Source organism: Nannobrachium achirus (assembly GCF_963921795.1).
Source record: "Nannobrachium achirus genome assembly, chromosome: 14".
NCBI classification, from domain to species: domain Eukaryota; kingdom Metazoa; phylum Chordata; class Actinopteri; order Myctophiformes; family Myctophidae; genus Nannobrachium; species Nannobrachium achirus.
Window position 1 is genome coordinate 34,329,675 of NC_137821.1, and position 15,912 is coordinate 34,345,586.

Consider the following 15,912-nt stretch of genomic DNA (forward strand, 5'->3'; position numbering starts at 1 on the left):
TTTTTTAAGCGAACATTTCTAACTCAGATTTTGCTTCTGGGGGTCCCTGGAACTAAATATTTTGAGATCGGGGTCCGTGGCCAAATACATATCATCTTGGGGGTCCTTGACATAGGTTTCTTGCACACATTTTCACGATTTTTCAAAAATAGCAGATATACAAGCTCGCAGCGCGGCACTCGGTGCCGCGCTGTGAGCTTGTATATCTGCTATTTTTCAATAGTTAACATTCATGGGGGGCCCGCAGTGAATCCTTGTACCCAGGGCCCAGAATTTGGTGTGACGCCCCTGCTCCCATCCCCTCTATGATGAACTGTTGCAGGGGCTCCTTCTCCCCAGGTGCACACAGAGAGCGGATGGGGTGTTCCTTTGCCACCAGACCTTTTTTGTGCCCATGAGTGTGTGGGTGTGCTTGTGAGCTAACATGAGCATGTTTGTGAATGAGTACAGTGTATTGTTTTGTGGTGTGTGTGTGTGTGTGTGTGTGTGTGTGTGTGTGTGTGTGTGTGTGTGTGTGTGTGTGTGTGTGTGTGTGTGTGTGTGTGTGTGTGTGTTGTATCTATTGTAAGGTCAGTTGCTGCCCTTTTCTTTCTTTTACCTTTTCTATGGTTTGCTAATTTAACACCCTAGAATTTCCTTCCAGGGGATTATTACTAGTTTTGGCATCTTGCAATAACACACATACCTATCACAAGGACTAGTTCATTAGTTGTCCATTAGCAGTCTAAATTCAACACCATGAAAGCATAAATAATCCTTGAAACAATGGGCATTTTTTCACATTCTGCAGCCATGTCCAAGGGCCATGACCCAGAAACACATCCGAGTTTCACCATCTGGAAGGATGTTCCAATTCATAAATTGCTTCCATCTGTGATGGAAGAAGTACTCAAATGTTTTACTTAGTTAAAGTATCAAGACCCTATTGTAGAAATAGTCTTCAATAGGTTCAGTATACAAAGTTGACTTGAGTAAAAGTAAAAAGTATTGGCATCAAAATACACTTAAAGTACCAAAATAACTCATTATGCAGAAGGCATAGGAAAATGTATAAAAATCCTTTGAACGAGCAGAACGACATGTTGCAGCTTGTAGATCAGCTATTTTCAAAAAGGCTGAAGTGCTTTTGAAATAATAATCAAAATCTACAAAGTAACTAGAAACTAAAGTTTTCAAACAATTGTAGTAAGTACAATATTTGCCTTTGAGATGTATTGGAGTAAAAGTATTGACATTTGGAAATACTCTACTTGATTAAGTATTGACATTTGGAAATACTCTACTTGATTAAATGTACTACTTAGTTTCTTTCCACCCCTCGCTTCCATGGATGCGAGACACAGGAATGGACAAAAGGCCCATGTGTCACTGTCAAAACACTCTTTAGAGAAGGAAGGCTGAGGTGGTAGACAGGAAACATGATATTGCCAACTACAAGAGATCTTTCTGCCACTGCCAGCCTCAGACTGATGATAGATAGAAGCCATGTCCCTCCTGCAACCAGACACATCAACCAGCGGGACAGACAGACAGTGTGTAGACAGGTCTACACAGTTAACCACATGAACCCTGTAGCGTTCCTGCTCTGGGGGGCAAACAGAGCGAGCTTGTTGATTCCCGAAAATTTGCAATTCACCTCACTTCTGTGAGCTTGTAGATTAGTTTATTGCAGTGAGGAGATTATATATATATATATATATATATATATATATATATATATATATAAACTTGCCACAAAAAGTTCGGAAATCTAACTTTGGTCGATTATATCTCCCCTTAAACCCAAATGGTATTGTGTTTTATATCATTTTTATCGTTGATTTGTCACCTTTACAACGAAGTACAGCTTGTAAGCATCAGGCATTCGAGGCATGAGCTACACAGCCAAACGTGTGGGTAGCGCCGACCAGAATTTTGCCAAAATGGCTTGCAATATACTGTTCTGCTGGCATTTACTCTCGTTTTGGGCTTCCCTGACACTGAGCTTAACATTAATAAAGTGTAAAAATTGCCAATATGTGTTGTTTTTTCTTTTCCTTATTACTGTGAGAGAGTGCAATCATTCAATGCCCCAAGTAACAAAGGTGAAGACCAAAAGAACAGTATTGCAGGCCTGCCAGGCCATTTTGTAAATTTTTGGAGGAGCGCTACCCACACGTTTGGCTTTGTTTCTCATTCCACGAATGCCAGATTCCTACAAACTGTACCTCATTGTAAAGGTGACGAATCAACAATAACAATGATATCAAACACAATACAATGAGTTTATTAAAGGGGAGATATAATCGACCAAAGTTAGATTTCCGAACTTTTTGTGGCAAGTTTATATATATATATATATATATATATATATATATATATATAGGGTTTGGATTGGATTGGATTGATGCCATCAAGATATTTTCGTTGTACACTTGTGTTCAACGATAAAGTAAAATGCGATTTAGATAGCATGTTATGCATCCTATAGTTTGTATAGTTTCAATGTACATATATATATATTTTTATATTACACTATAGGCTGATGATAGGGTCTTGTATGTACTGTAGATGACCATTTCTATGCATTTGATCTATTACCTTGTGTTTATCCTGCTTACTGTAAATCACTCTGGATTAAGAGCTAGTGCTAATTGCCTCAATTGTATATTGTCAAAAAAATCATACTTGAAAAGGAGGAGAGGACATAAAATCAAGGTTAATTATGTTTACAAAAAGTTTTAATAGCCACTTTATCTCCATTGAGTGCCTGGTTGTTTTCTCTCTCTTGCTTTAAAAAACATTTACTGTTTAAAATCTGTTATTTCTGTCAGGTTCACTCAACAAAGCGGGCTGTACATTAGCCATATACGTAACAGAAGTGGTCCTCAGTGGGGCCAAAGGAGGTGCATGTGTGATAAGAGCCTGCTGTGGGAGCCGTGGTCAACAGGTGGCAGATGTAACAAGGACCAGCAAGAGAGAGAGAAAGGGAGGGAGAGGCAGGGGGGTATTTGAAAGAGATGAGCAGCATAATTTGATACCGGCCTGGCAGGGAGGAATGAGGATGGCAACCAACCGTGAGGGAGCAATATAGCGTGGACGCTAGGAAGATGGCCGAAGGGGCAGGCTATCATGTTCTCCGACCAGTGCTGCTACCTGTCAATTATCCATTCTGCCTGCACAAGCCCAATACCTTTGGTGAACTGCCCGAATGTAAGACACCCTGCCCAAATATTTACACTATCTCATAATAGGTATTCAATAAAGGAGCATGCATAGCACGAATCCAAGGACATACTGTATGTTATGAATTCAAATAATAATCACACATAACAACAACAGATTTAACCAAGAGTGATTGCATTGATCAAATTAATATAATTATATATTTGTTGTAAAAGAACAAAACAATACTGGGAATGAGTGACATGTTTCCTAATATTTAATTCATGTACAGTACAGCTGCATCAAAAATGCATCGGTGCAATTGTTGAAGAATATTGCAATGTGAAGCTGCTGTGGGAGCTTACGATCTTCTCATTAATAAGCAATAGGGCAGCATTATGACAAGTTGCAGTAACCAAGTACGTTGCTCGATCTTATTAACACTTCATTAAACCGACTCAAAGATGATAGCACTGTTTTTCCTCACATGCTGTTAATGCAGTACAATTACTGCTTCATGCAACACATCCACCTGTTAATGAGCCTCTCAGCTAGTCCAAACATTGGTATACATAATGATCTTTCTTCAGCAAGGAGGTTAGCTTAGCCTTGCTCTTCTGCAGAATATACTTACAGTATAATATCGAATAACATGAAACGGTGTAATAACTATGGAGCATGCATTCTGAGTGTGTGTGTGTGTGTGTGGGGGGGGGGGGGGGGTATTGGCTTTTTATACTTGACCAAGTTCAATACTAATTAGGGATGGGACAATAAGCGATATTATCGTTTATTGTGATAAAAAACACTCGTGATAATAATCGTACGGTGGAGATTTAATTTATCGTGATATTGTCCTCCGTCATACACTGGGATCAATTGACATTTTATTTGCCGAGCTGCATATCCGGGACCACTTAAACCCTCTATAAATGGTAAAAGGAACTTATAAAATACATACTTGATACAGTCTTTTTTTCACTCTCTATCAAATGTCTTTGCTAAAAAATAGCCAATCTACAAGCTCACAATGCGTGCATTGCATTGCAACGCGTTGTGAGCTTTTAGATCGGCTATTTTTTTGGCAAATGTTCCGCCCCAGGATAATGGATTTTGATTATCACGATAATATTGTAAATCGTGATTTCCTTTGTCACAATAATCGTGATATGACATTTTCATATCGTCCCATCCCTAATACTAATTGATGGGGTCTGGAATGAATGTGCATAGTGCCAAATATGTGTTTGGTTGCAGTTTGTTGGTATTCCATACACAATAAAAGTCAGCAACTCCCGATGAATGATCATTGGCGTCGGCATGGCAACAGCACAGCCGTCTGGCATCTCGTTATCGGCCAGGTGGTGCGCGGCGTACAAACGCACCGCGCCAACGCCACGCTCCTCAGATGTCGGTGGCAAAAAGGAAGATCTGGATGAGAGGCATGACCTTCAGAGTTGAAAGGTCGGCGAGGACAGCCTGTGATGAGGTCATCAAACGAAAACGCAAGTCAGACACCGCTTTGCCGTGAACGTTTGCACATCCCTTATGTAGCAGCAACCTCCAGAGACCCCCCCCCCCCCCTCCCTCCCCTCCCCCCCAACGAAACATAATTTCAGCATTTGTAAAATGAACCACTAGGTGACACTGATCGCAGGATCCTTCTGCAAAACGATCGACTCGCGTGTTGGAATATGCCGTTCCCCACCATGGCCTTTTGGGATTGACAAGAGATTAAATTTAGGGACGCTATCATGTTTAGAGAGAGGGTCTAATATTTCAACGCTGGGCCCGGGGCTCTAAAAATAAGGTAAGGAGCAGTGTGTTATAATAGCTGCTCCGCGGGGCCAGGTGCTAAATGAGCAAGCAAATAGTTCCGGCCAGCATGTTAGACCATCAGGTCAGCTCGACGCCCTGTGCGTCACTCCCTGGATTAACCCACTCCCCCTCCCCAAAGCCCTCCTTCTCCACCCACTCACACAGGAGGCTAGCGGGAAGGAGGGAGATGGGGTGGAGGGAGGGGAGGTGAGGAGAAGGGGAGAAAGGAGGGTGAGTTATCATCACAAGGCTTAATTCTTTTCGGTCATTATGATGGCCACGGCATAGTATGGGAAATAGTATGGTGAAATAGTATACAGCACCGCATATCGTTCCTGTCAGGCAGAAACCTTCTATTTCCATATTTATATATTTTTTCCCCGTCAATTAATAATGTCCTTCTTTGTACACGAGTGCCGCACAATAGTATTGAAGACGTCTCAGATGTAGCGGATCTACAAGCTCACAACGCGACATGAGATTGTAGGTCTGCTATTTCTGCACATTTGAAAGACTTTCAAAGTGCACTGGCTTTTTTTCCATTTCCTGAAAAGTAAAAATTTGTGTGAACTGGTGGTTTGTGTGAATTGTTATGTTGGTTCATTGATTTTGTCGAATTAAATATGAAAGTGTCCTGTAAGTCCATATGGGCTGGGCTTCCTTGGAAGCATGATTACATTAATAAAGAAAAAACAGCTTGTCACTTGTCATGAAACAATCAAAGTAGCGGTTTTGGACATACAAAGATTCCACACAACACAGAAGATACATACTGTCCCAGTGATTCTCAACCTTTTTAATTTCAAGGATCCCCAGCCCCAGGTTGATATGCATTAGGCCACCGCACCGACCCCATTTGATGTGATTTACAGACCCTTTACAGATTTACAGAGTTACAGACCCTCACCGGTCTGTAACTCTGAGAGAGTACAAATGGAATCAAATAAGCAATTTAGGTTTGCCCTCTCTCAGAGTTACAGACCGCTAAGGTCATTTTGGCCCCTTGGCGGGCCCCGGACCCGGCCGGCATTGAGAACCAGTGCTGTGTACACGACATGACACGATCTCGATGCGCGGCAATGACGTACTCCCTGAAATAACACCTCCTGGAATGACTGCGTGGGACGCCCAATATGTCCACCCAGCCGCGTTTCAGTAAAATCAATTAGTCGTGCCTTTGGCCTTAAGTCACATGACACCTTTTCGACTGACATGACTCAGCCCAGTTGAGTGTCACTTTGTACCGTCATTGACATCAACCGTTTAGTGTGCTTCATCTAAAAAGCAAAATACAGAGACACATGCTGGGTTTTATATGTAATAAAATCACCCTGGCGTGTACCATTTCAGCTGGAGCAAGGGCCTTTGGAGGAGCTGGCGGTGATTGGGAGTGTGGACGGGGCGTTGGTGGTTGGAGGGCAGGGACGTGCTGGCCATTGGGAAAAGCGGGACAACTCCCGAACGGCCGGTTCATTCCCGGCCAGTCCAATTGTCACTGTCGGGCAGAAACCTTGTATCTCCAAGTTTCAAATTTGTACATTTTTTCGCAAAGCAAAGACCTGCTTCATCATACAAGGTCGTTGCACAAAATTAGTGAAAACAGCAGATCTACAAGCACACAACGCCTCGCACCGCGAGGCGTTGTGTGCTTGTAGATCGGCTGTTTTCACTAGTTTAAATCATTTTTTAAATGATGAATACAAAACAAACGGTTTTGGACATACAAGGTTTCCACCCGACAACAACAAAATATAACTCATGTAATTGGCCCACTGGCTTGTCACTTGTCATGATCTGAAATGGCAAATCTTTGAGTAGCAGCAGCGCTATAGAGAGAGATCTCTCTCTATAGCGCGCAATGAGGGCCTCTCCAACTCTTTTTCCCGGGCTGAATCAGGGGCCCAGCACATCCCTGTTGGAGGGTACAGACAGGGCGAGGAGGTGGGTGGGTGGGTGTACATAAGCAAGGGGCAGAGGATTCTAGAGTGTCCAGCCAGCATTTCTTTCTTTCTCTTTTTTTTATTTAAAGACGCGTGCATGCATGCAGAAGACCGGGTTACAGGCACCGTCTGGTAATCAGGGGTTTATTTCCAGCCCTCTCTGGTGCTGCGATGGCGAACAGGGAGCAGAGCAGGAGCGAGAGCGCAGTGCCTCGCATCTAACACGCACGCACACATGCACGCACGGGTGTGAAAAGCAACTCACCTCGGCCGAAGCGAGAGAAGTCACCTCCATCAGATTCTCAGCGCGGAAGGCAAACACAGCAGCTGCTAGGACTGGAGGGGGGGGGGGGGGACAGCAAAGGGATGGCCAAGGGGGAGAGAGAGAGAGAGAGATTGAGAGATGGATCAGGGAGGAGAGAGAAAAGGGTAAGACATGGGAATGATGACGAGGGGAGGTTAGGGAGGAACGTGAGAAAAGTTTTTGAGCGGTGGTCACACTGTCTCCTATACGTGGCCGTGTGTGTGGGTATGCGTGTCTGTCTGTCTGTATGTAGCCTGCAATACCTTTTCTGACCACACATGTTAAGGGAGGGGCGCTGTTGTTCAGGCCAGGCACACTCACATTCATACACACACACACACACACACACACACACGCGCGCGCGCGCGCACACACACACACACACACACACACACACACACACACACACACACACACACACACACACACACACACACACACACACACACACACACACACACACACACACACACACACACACACACACACACACACACACACACACACACACACACAGCCTCCACCACTCAGTTCACACGAGTGTAATTTTTTTAAGACTACAGTGCAGCGATTCTCAACCTTTTGAATATCAAGGACCCCCAGTTAAATATGCATTAGGCCAGTGGTTCTCAAACTCTTTCATGTCAAGGACCACCAAATTGACCCATTTGAAAAGATATATCCCTTTTTTTCAACAACGCTTAGAAAAGTTGTAGTGTCACACCATCAGGCATCAACATGGGGAACAAGCCTATATGGGAAGACTTTTACAGCTCTAGCAGTGATTTTCAACCATTTTGATTTCAGGGACCCCCAGTTTGACCCCCAGCATTAGACTACGGACGCCCATTTAATGGCATTTCTATCTCTGGGACCCCAATTTAAATTGTGAATTCAATGTTAATTGAACTCTGAGTGTGTACAAAAAAACATTTGTACACTCTGAGTTACAGACCCATAAGAGTCCATTTGATTCCTAACTATCATTTAGCTGGGGACCCCCTGGAACTCCCTCAAGGACCCCTGGGGGTCCCCGGACCCCACTTTGAGAACCAATGCATTAGGCCACGTACCCCCATTTGATAAAATATTTGACCTCTGGGAGTCCAATCTCAGTGCAACATCCTCAGTGATAACTGGACTCACCCCCTCGCGTCCCAACGGTGAGAAACAGTGCTATAATGCAGGGTTCCCCAATTAGTTTCCCCCACGGGCCAAATTATGTCTAGGGTTCCAAGCTGAGGGCCACAACATTGCAGGGGGCGACGGCCGCGTTCCCCCTACTCCAGCTTCAGTTCAGATATCGTCGTTGTCGGGTGAAAATCTTGTATGTCCAAAACCGTTCGTCTTGCATTTATCATTTTAAAAATTATTTAAACTAGTGAAAACAGCCGATCTACAAGCACACAACACCTCGCACCGCGAGGCGTTGTGTGCTTGTAGATCTGCTGTTTTCACTACTTTTGTGCGACGGCCTTGTATGATTTGGGAAAGAGCGTACAAATTTGGAGATACGAGATTTCGACCCAACAACAACGACATACTAGTGTTGTTGCTGCTCTTATACCACCATTATTACTGGGGTTGGTGTGGGCCAGACAGTAGCCCCCCGCGGGCCGCAAATGGCCCGTGGGCGGCCTATTGGGGAACCCTGCTATAATGCAACCATGAAGACACCGAGTTGAAACTGAGTGCCGGTACAGTAAAATCCCACCTGCCACTATCTCCAGTGAGTCATAGCCCAGGACACGGTCCCAGAGTAGCAACAGCTGGTCAGTGGAAAGATAGCCGGAGAAGGCCCGCACCATCCACTTGAAAGCTATCCGTAACCTGGACACACACAGTTAACAGGTCATACATGTTTACTGATGAAAAACAGAACACACAATACGCTTCGTTGATTAACAAATATATTTCTTGCACTTGATCTGTCTATGTAAGTATGAGTTTAATCTTTTTTTTTTCTTCTTTTTTTTTTTACTTTTTTTTTTATGGTTTGTTTACTTTGAATTAAAGTATGGGTGCTCACTGCTCTCAGCCCAGTGTGCAGCATATCGTCGCTGTCGGACAGAAACCTCGTATCTCCAAGTTTCATTTGTATGTTCTTTCGCAAAGTAAAGTCCTGCTTCATCATACAAGGCCGTCGCACAAAAGTAGTGAAAACAGCCGATCTACAAGCAGTGATTACTTGCGCATCCCGCATCAAAAACTCATTCAAGTCGCCCAGGGACTCATTCATGTCATGGTCCTGGGGTCCCGGGGATGCGCCTCCATTGGAGTCCATGTTAAAATAATTTACCGGGTCGCGGTAAAAGAAAAACATTTTAAAATTCCACACCATTGTTCATGGGTGAAAGCATCCTACTTTACCCTACGTTAACACAAATAAAATCCACGTAGAAGGTCTTAAACAGGCGATAGAAACGTCAATGTTTATATTCCACCGACGTCCGACGCCATTTTGCGCGCCCGAATTCATTAGGGGCACATGTTTTAGTAGTTTTAGTAGTTCTAAGTTCAAAAATTAGCCAAATTGTAAAATAAATATAAGAAATAGGCAAACATTTTGAAAATAGCCGATCTACAAGCTCACAGCGCTCGAAAACATTGTAGTGAAGACTCATAAAACTTTTCTGGGACCCATTTGAATGACCACCTGTGGGTCCCGGGACCCATTACATTGAAAACCTAGTAACATTGTGTGCCTGTAGATCGGCTGTTTTCACTAGTTTAAATCATTTTTAAAATGATAAATGCAAAACGAAGAGTTTTGGACATACAAGGTTTCCACCCGACAACGACGATCAAATACAGTCAGTTTTGCCGAACACAAACATATTCAATAAATTAAAAATAAAACAATGTTTAGCTCTCATATACAGATACACATTTTCATCAGTTCTCTAAGCCCAATGAGGTAGTCACGTATAAAACAGTTACTTGCGTAATTGTAACACAACAGTCAACAAGTGGCATTATATTCTAATTGCCAATTTAATAATAATAATAACAATACACTTTAAAGCTTAGGCTCATTCATTCATTTAGTGGAAATGTTGACTTGTCATAATTTCAACTAGAGTGTACAGTTTCCTTTCCATGAACAGTTACTTAGTTTGTATATACAGTATCTATGTGTGTTTTCACCAATTCACCACAAGGTGGCAGTACAACCTCATGTATTTTGCAACCTCACAGCAACAACTGGTTTGGAGGATGATTGAGTGGGTGGGACATGATTCAAACACTATTAAAACCCCATGAACAGTAAATGCAATAATCTAACAGTGGTAGTGACTGGAGAACATACTTCAAGTAGTAGTCAAATAGCTAAAGTAGCAGATCTACAAGCTCACAACGTGTTGTAATAGGACAACTTGTGGTCAACTTGTAGATCTGCTATTTTTGCAGGCATTCACCTCACCTATCATATGATATGCACAGAATAGCGAAGATAGGGATAATGATATAACAGTTCATTCATACGGCAAAATTATTTCACTGTTCCAAGAAAATCAGGGTCCTTGGTCAAGCCTAAACCTTACTGAGTTCTGACCAAGGTAAGGTTATTATTAATTCATTCTACACACACAAGAACACAACACTCCTCCTGATGCCGGTCAATTCTCTCTGTGTGAACGTACGATTAACCAACATTCAGGTAGCGTACCTATTCTGGGCATGTCAATATAGGATAGGTGCCTGAAAGAGGAAAAAAATAAATAAATATAAATATAAATAAAAGCGTACAATCAACGAATCAATGACCTTGTAGATCGGCTCATGTCCCAGAAGATATTTGGTGTAGAAGGTAGAAAGGAGGGGACCAAGTGTAGACCACTGAGCGACTCTACTCTAGTCATCCAAATTTAAGTGGTTAAGAAAATAAATCTCAATTTTCCATCCCGATGAAACCATGATAATATGAATGTTGCTACTTTTCCCTACAATGGTAATATTTGCGTCTACTGTATTATTTAACACAGGGCCTTACAACACATCCCCAGTATGTTGAAAAGTTGACAGATGCCCCGGCCCGGGGTGCCATAATTAGATATTTGCACGAGGAGCCGTGAAGAGATCAAGTTGTGTACAGGCTACTCACGGCTGAGCATCGATCTGTCGAAGGTGGTAAAAGAGCTGGGGGAGGTGGGTTTGGAGCAGACATTCAAACTGGAGACACAGAGAGACGATGCCCTGGAGAGAGAGAGAGAGAGAGAGAGAGAGAGAGAGAGAGAGACACAGACAGACAGACAGACAGACAGACAGACAGACAGACAGACAGACAGACAGACAGACAGACAGACAGACAGACACACACACACACATTCATTATGAACTTACAGTATGTGTTTGCACTGTGCACAAACACAAAATAGAGCAGTGTTTCTTTAAAACTTTAAAATGTAACGGTTTCCCCATAACTCTGACAGTGTACAAATGGGACCAGATGGACCGTTAGGGTCCATTTGGTTCTATTTGTACACTGTCAGAGTTATAGACTTGTATGGGTCCTTTTAGACGCCCCCCCCCCCCGACGCCCCCCCCCCCCCCCGAGAAACACTGAAATAGAGGATACAAGTGAACCATGAAATAGCCCATAAACATAATTCATATTTATGATAATTTGTGAATAGAAGATAAGATTGACAGTGTGTGTGTGTGTGTGTGTGTGTGTGTGTGTGTGTGTGTGTGTGTGTGTGTGTGTGTGTGTGCGTGTGTGCGCTTACTGAAGGCGAGGAGGAGATAGAGTGCAGTCTGAAGAAGTAGCGGACATACATCTCTCTGAACACACTGTACAGCTTTGACGGCTCATTATAGAGGAAGCACAGAGGAGCCACTGGAAGAAAGAGACACAAACACACACAATGGAATCATCATTCTTTCACTGCTCACACATTTTGCCTCACACACGTTTACCTTAGGTGTTGATAACGACTTATAAATCGTACTCACCGTACATTGAAAATCCATGAAATGGAATGACACCTGTGTGAGGGACATTTTCAAGTCAGTTCACTGCATTGCACGGGATGAACAATTCAACCCCATTATTTCACAGTGGTTTGTTTTCACAGGTGAACGCAGCTGAAGGTAACGGCGTTAATCATGTTACTAGGTTTGTTTTTCTGTGTGCCAACACGAGGTGCCTATCCTGGCACACAGCATGCAATACACCCAAAGTCAATGTTATTAGATTAAGTGTATAATATGTAGATGACAACAAATAAAAAAAGGCTGACACATAACCTCATGACAGTGACTCATCATGAGTGTGTCTCTCCTCCTGTTTGTGAGAAAGACACACTTATCCTGTGTGCATCCATTACCTACTGTAGATGCACAATAGGTGTGTATAGTCACAACTAGGGATGGAGCTCGTTAATTCTTATTGATAATGAGCACCTTATCGATCCTGCTTATTGAGCCTGGCTTTTATCAAGACCACTATTGAGCGTTTTCGTGAGACAAATTCTGAACAGAACTGTTATCTTTTTTTATTGGCCAGTTGTTGTGACAGTGAGTTTGTGGCTGACCACCATCTATGAAGATGACAATTGACAAAAGTAACAAATATTATCATTAAATATCATTAAAACAATCATTCATCAGTGTGCAATAAGTGTTAAATGGCTTTATATTATGAATATTACTGTAATCATTTCTTGAATCGCTTCTTGTCTTGATCGTTTAACATGGCGTCATGGGCCGCTAATGCTATGCTCGATAACGAGCTTGATAAGCCCAAAGCTTATTGATACCGGGTACTCAATAAGTTTGTTATCGAGCAAGGTTATAATAGTTTTGGATTTTTTCATTAGTTTTTATTTTTGTTAGTTTTGAGGTTTTGTTTTCAATTACAGTTTAGTTTTAATTCGTTTTTAAAGTAGGGTTGCTAGTTTCGTTTGATTTTGATTTTTTGAAAATGCTTAGTTTTAGTTTAGTTTTGATAAGTTTTAGTGTCAGTTTTAGTCTTTTACGTAATATGGGGTATTTGTCAGGGGTGAGATTAAAACAATTCCGGAAAAAGTATTGTCTAATAAAAAAGCAACAAAACATCATATTGTGGAGAGTGGCAGAAATGTTGAGACATACAACTTCTATTTTTGACCTCACCAACTGGTGTTTTTATATACTCTAATAACCAAGCCAGTGGTTATTAGAGTATGCTCCGAGTGAGGACCCCCAGGGGACCCCCAGGGGTCCTTGAGGGGGTTTCAGGGGGTCCCCAGCAAAAAGGGCGATAATTTATTTTCACTATCATTCCATGCCTAAGGAACAAAATGAATATATGACTGTTTTGGTCATGGGTTTCTTCTTCTGCTGCCTGGCCGAGGATTGGCATCTGTCTCGGGGGAGGGAGGGTCCCCTGGGGCGGTGTCCTTTACCTTGTCAAGGTACGCTAGGTTAACCTTCTTATGCGTGCTGTTCAAATGGACTTTTAGATTTGTGGGGTTTTTCCCCTTATCCGCTGTATTATCATTTTCTACAAGGCATTTACTCTTATCTGAAACACAGTCATATTCAAAGTAATCCCAAATGGGATTCTGCCCTTTCTTCCAACTTTCGAAACCACCATGATACAAGGTTCTGTATTTTGGCTCCCCTGGGGCGGTGTCCTTTACCATGTCAAGGTACGCTAGGTTAGCCTTCTTAATATGCGTGCTGTTCAAATGGACTTTTAGATTTGTGGGTTTTTTCCCCTTGAGTAATGCACCACATGCCGTATTATCATTTTCTACAAGGCATTTACTCTTATCTGAAACACAGTCATATTCAAAGTAATCCCAAATGGGACTCTGCCACTTTCTTCCAACTTTCGAAACCACCATGATACCAGGTTCTGTAGTTTGGCGTGTCCGAGGGGCGTGGTAAACTGGCACAGAGGGAGATAGGGAGAAGAGCCTGGCGACGCGAGGTTAGAGCATAGGATTAGAGGGAGGAGGAGGAAGATAGATATATGAAAATAGATTGGACATCTATCCAAAATAAATTGACAAAGACGAAAACTAAGGAGATTTTCTCTATCATTTTAGTTTATTTTAGTTAGTTTTGTAAACACACAATACCGTTTCAGTTAGTTTTCGTTTTTTTTAAAGCTTAGTTTTTATTTTTATTTCAGTTAACGACATTTTTTCCATTCTAGTTTTCGTTTTTTAGTTAGTTTTAGTTTACTATAATAACCTTGTTATCGAGTTTGTAGCGGGCCCTTGTTTCGAGCTCCATCCCTAGTCACAACTAGCGCTGAGTCCAATTAGTAATTTGACCAAGGCCAGGTGCGACTGTTTAAATCAGCCACCCCCCATCCCACAAACACATTTAACAACTGTTTAACGAGGACACTTGGATGTAATTCCTTTCCATTGAATGGGTGTGATTCACGGCTGGCTGTTTTGTTTATTGTCGGACCAATTTCCCCACAAAATGGACGTCTAGCTAACATTTCTCAGAGACGTCTAAAATCTCTAGAGTGATATGCTTATGATTATTCATGCTAGCAACTGCTCCAGAGCCTCCAGAGCACAGTGAAGGATGTGAGAGTGAAGATGCAGTCTCACCGTTAGGAGGATACACCACAGCACACTCCTCATCGCCCACTTTTCCTATAAGGGAAAACACAAAGTTGTTGTTGTATTCTCTCAGCATCCTCCTGATCCCCATATACATTCCAGAAAGACCGGAGGGGATGGGGGTCCGCGGTCAAATACATATAACTCTAGGGGTCCTTCACATTAAAACGTTTGAGCACCACTGACATAGAAACATACGTTTTTTCAGAAAACTTATAGAATCGGGTCCTCAGGTCTTAATGGGTTCATCTAAAGACGCAAGCCTGTGACTATATAACTAGTAAGACGCCTCAGGGCGACATGCGACAGAGGTCGCGCCAATTCTTGGCCATCTGGCCAGTGATGCCAATACAGTACCTTTGATTGTCAGTTGTACCGAATGCTCACTCCAAAACATGATATATGAGACTGTGACAGCTTGTGTGGGACATGGATGCGTTTGTAATGACAACTAGTAACACATTCATGAAAAAAACGCAACAAATAGTGTAAAAGTGATAGGCTTATGTACTGGGGAAACTCGACAACAGGTGCCTTTCTGCCTAATAGTCCCAGTGGACAGTCATTTGGGATCAATATACATGTAAGTAGGAAAATGAGCCTAGGTGTTTTTTAGTGCGGACTTGTCCTTTAACACTGGTTGTGGACATACTGTACAAGGATTCCACCCGACAATATGATATGTGTACAGCAGGGGTCTTCAACGTTTTAAGGCCAAGGACCCCTTACCTGAGAGAGAGATAAAGCAGGGACCCCCACTACGTATTGTATAAAATTGCGTTGCAGATTAAACATTTTCATAGATTTCTTAGACAGCGCAGACTTGTTTGACAGCACTATCATAAGTGTACTGTAGGTTGTTGGTGTATTTGACATTGAACCACTTGAACTGTCAATACTGAATCTGCTCTTCTTTTCCCTCTACACCAAACCTCTTTGCCAAGAATAGCTGATCTACAAGCTCACAACGCCTCGCAGTGCGAGGCGTTGTGAGCTTGTAGATCGGCTATTTTTGGCTAACGTCTCACACAGATTAAGGATACTAAGGTTCAAGTGGTTAGTGTAGAAAAAATAAAGTTCTTATCACACATAGATTTGGTAACCCTGTAGTAACTCTGAGGACCCCCTAGGGGTC

At 42.5% G+C, this 15,912-nt stretch overlaps 1 protein-coding gene across 1 annotated transcript in view; it reads right to left on the reverse strand.

Annotated features, from left to right (window-relative positions):
• Positions 1-3,657: 3,657 nt before the first annotated feature.
• tbc1d19 (TBC1 domain family, member 19) overlaps positions 3,658-15,912 on the reverse strand; it is a gene marked incomplete at its 5' end in the record, with an annotated part of 48,170 nt that continues 35,915 nt past the window's right edge. The window contains 7 exons of the mRNA XM_080741743.1: positions 3,658-4,623; positions 7,168-7,238; positions 8,921-9,036; positions 11,312-11,403; positions 11,937-12,046; positions 12,163-12,195; positions 14,766-14,810. Of these exons, the coding sequence (XP_080597869.1) occupies positions 4,549-4,623; positions 7,168-7,238; positions 8,921-9,036; positions 11,312-11,403; positions 11,937-12,046; positions 12,163-12,195; positions 14,766-14,810 (542 nt within the window). The 3' untranslated portion in view covers positions 3,658-4,548. The remainder of the gene's footprint in view (positions 4,624-7,167; positions 7,239-8,920; positions 9,037-11,311; positions 11,404-11,936; positions 12,047-12,162; positions 12,196-14,765; positions 14,811-15,912) is intronic.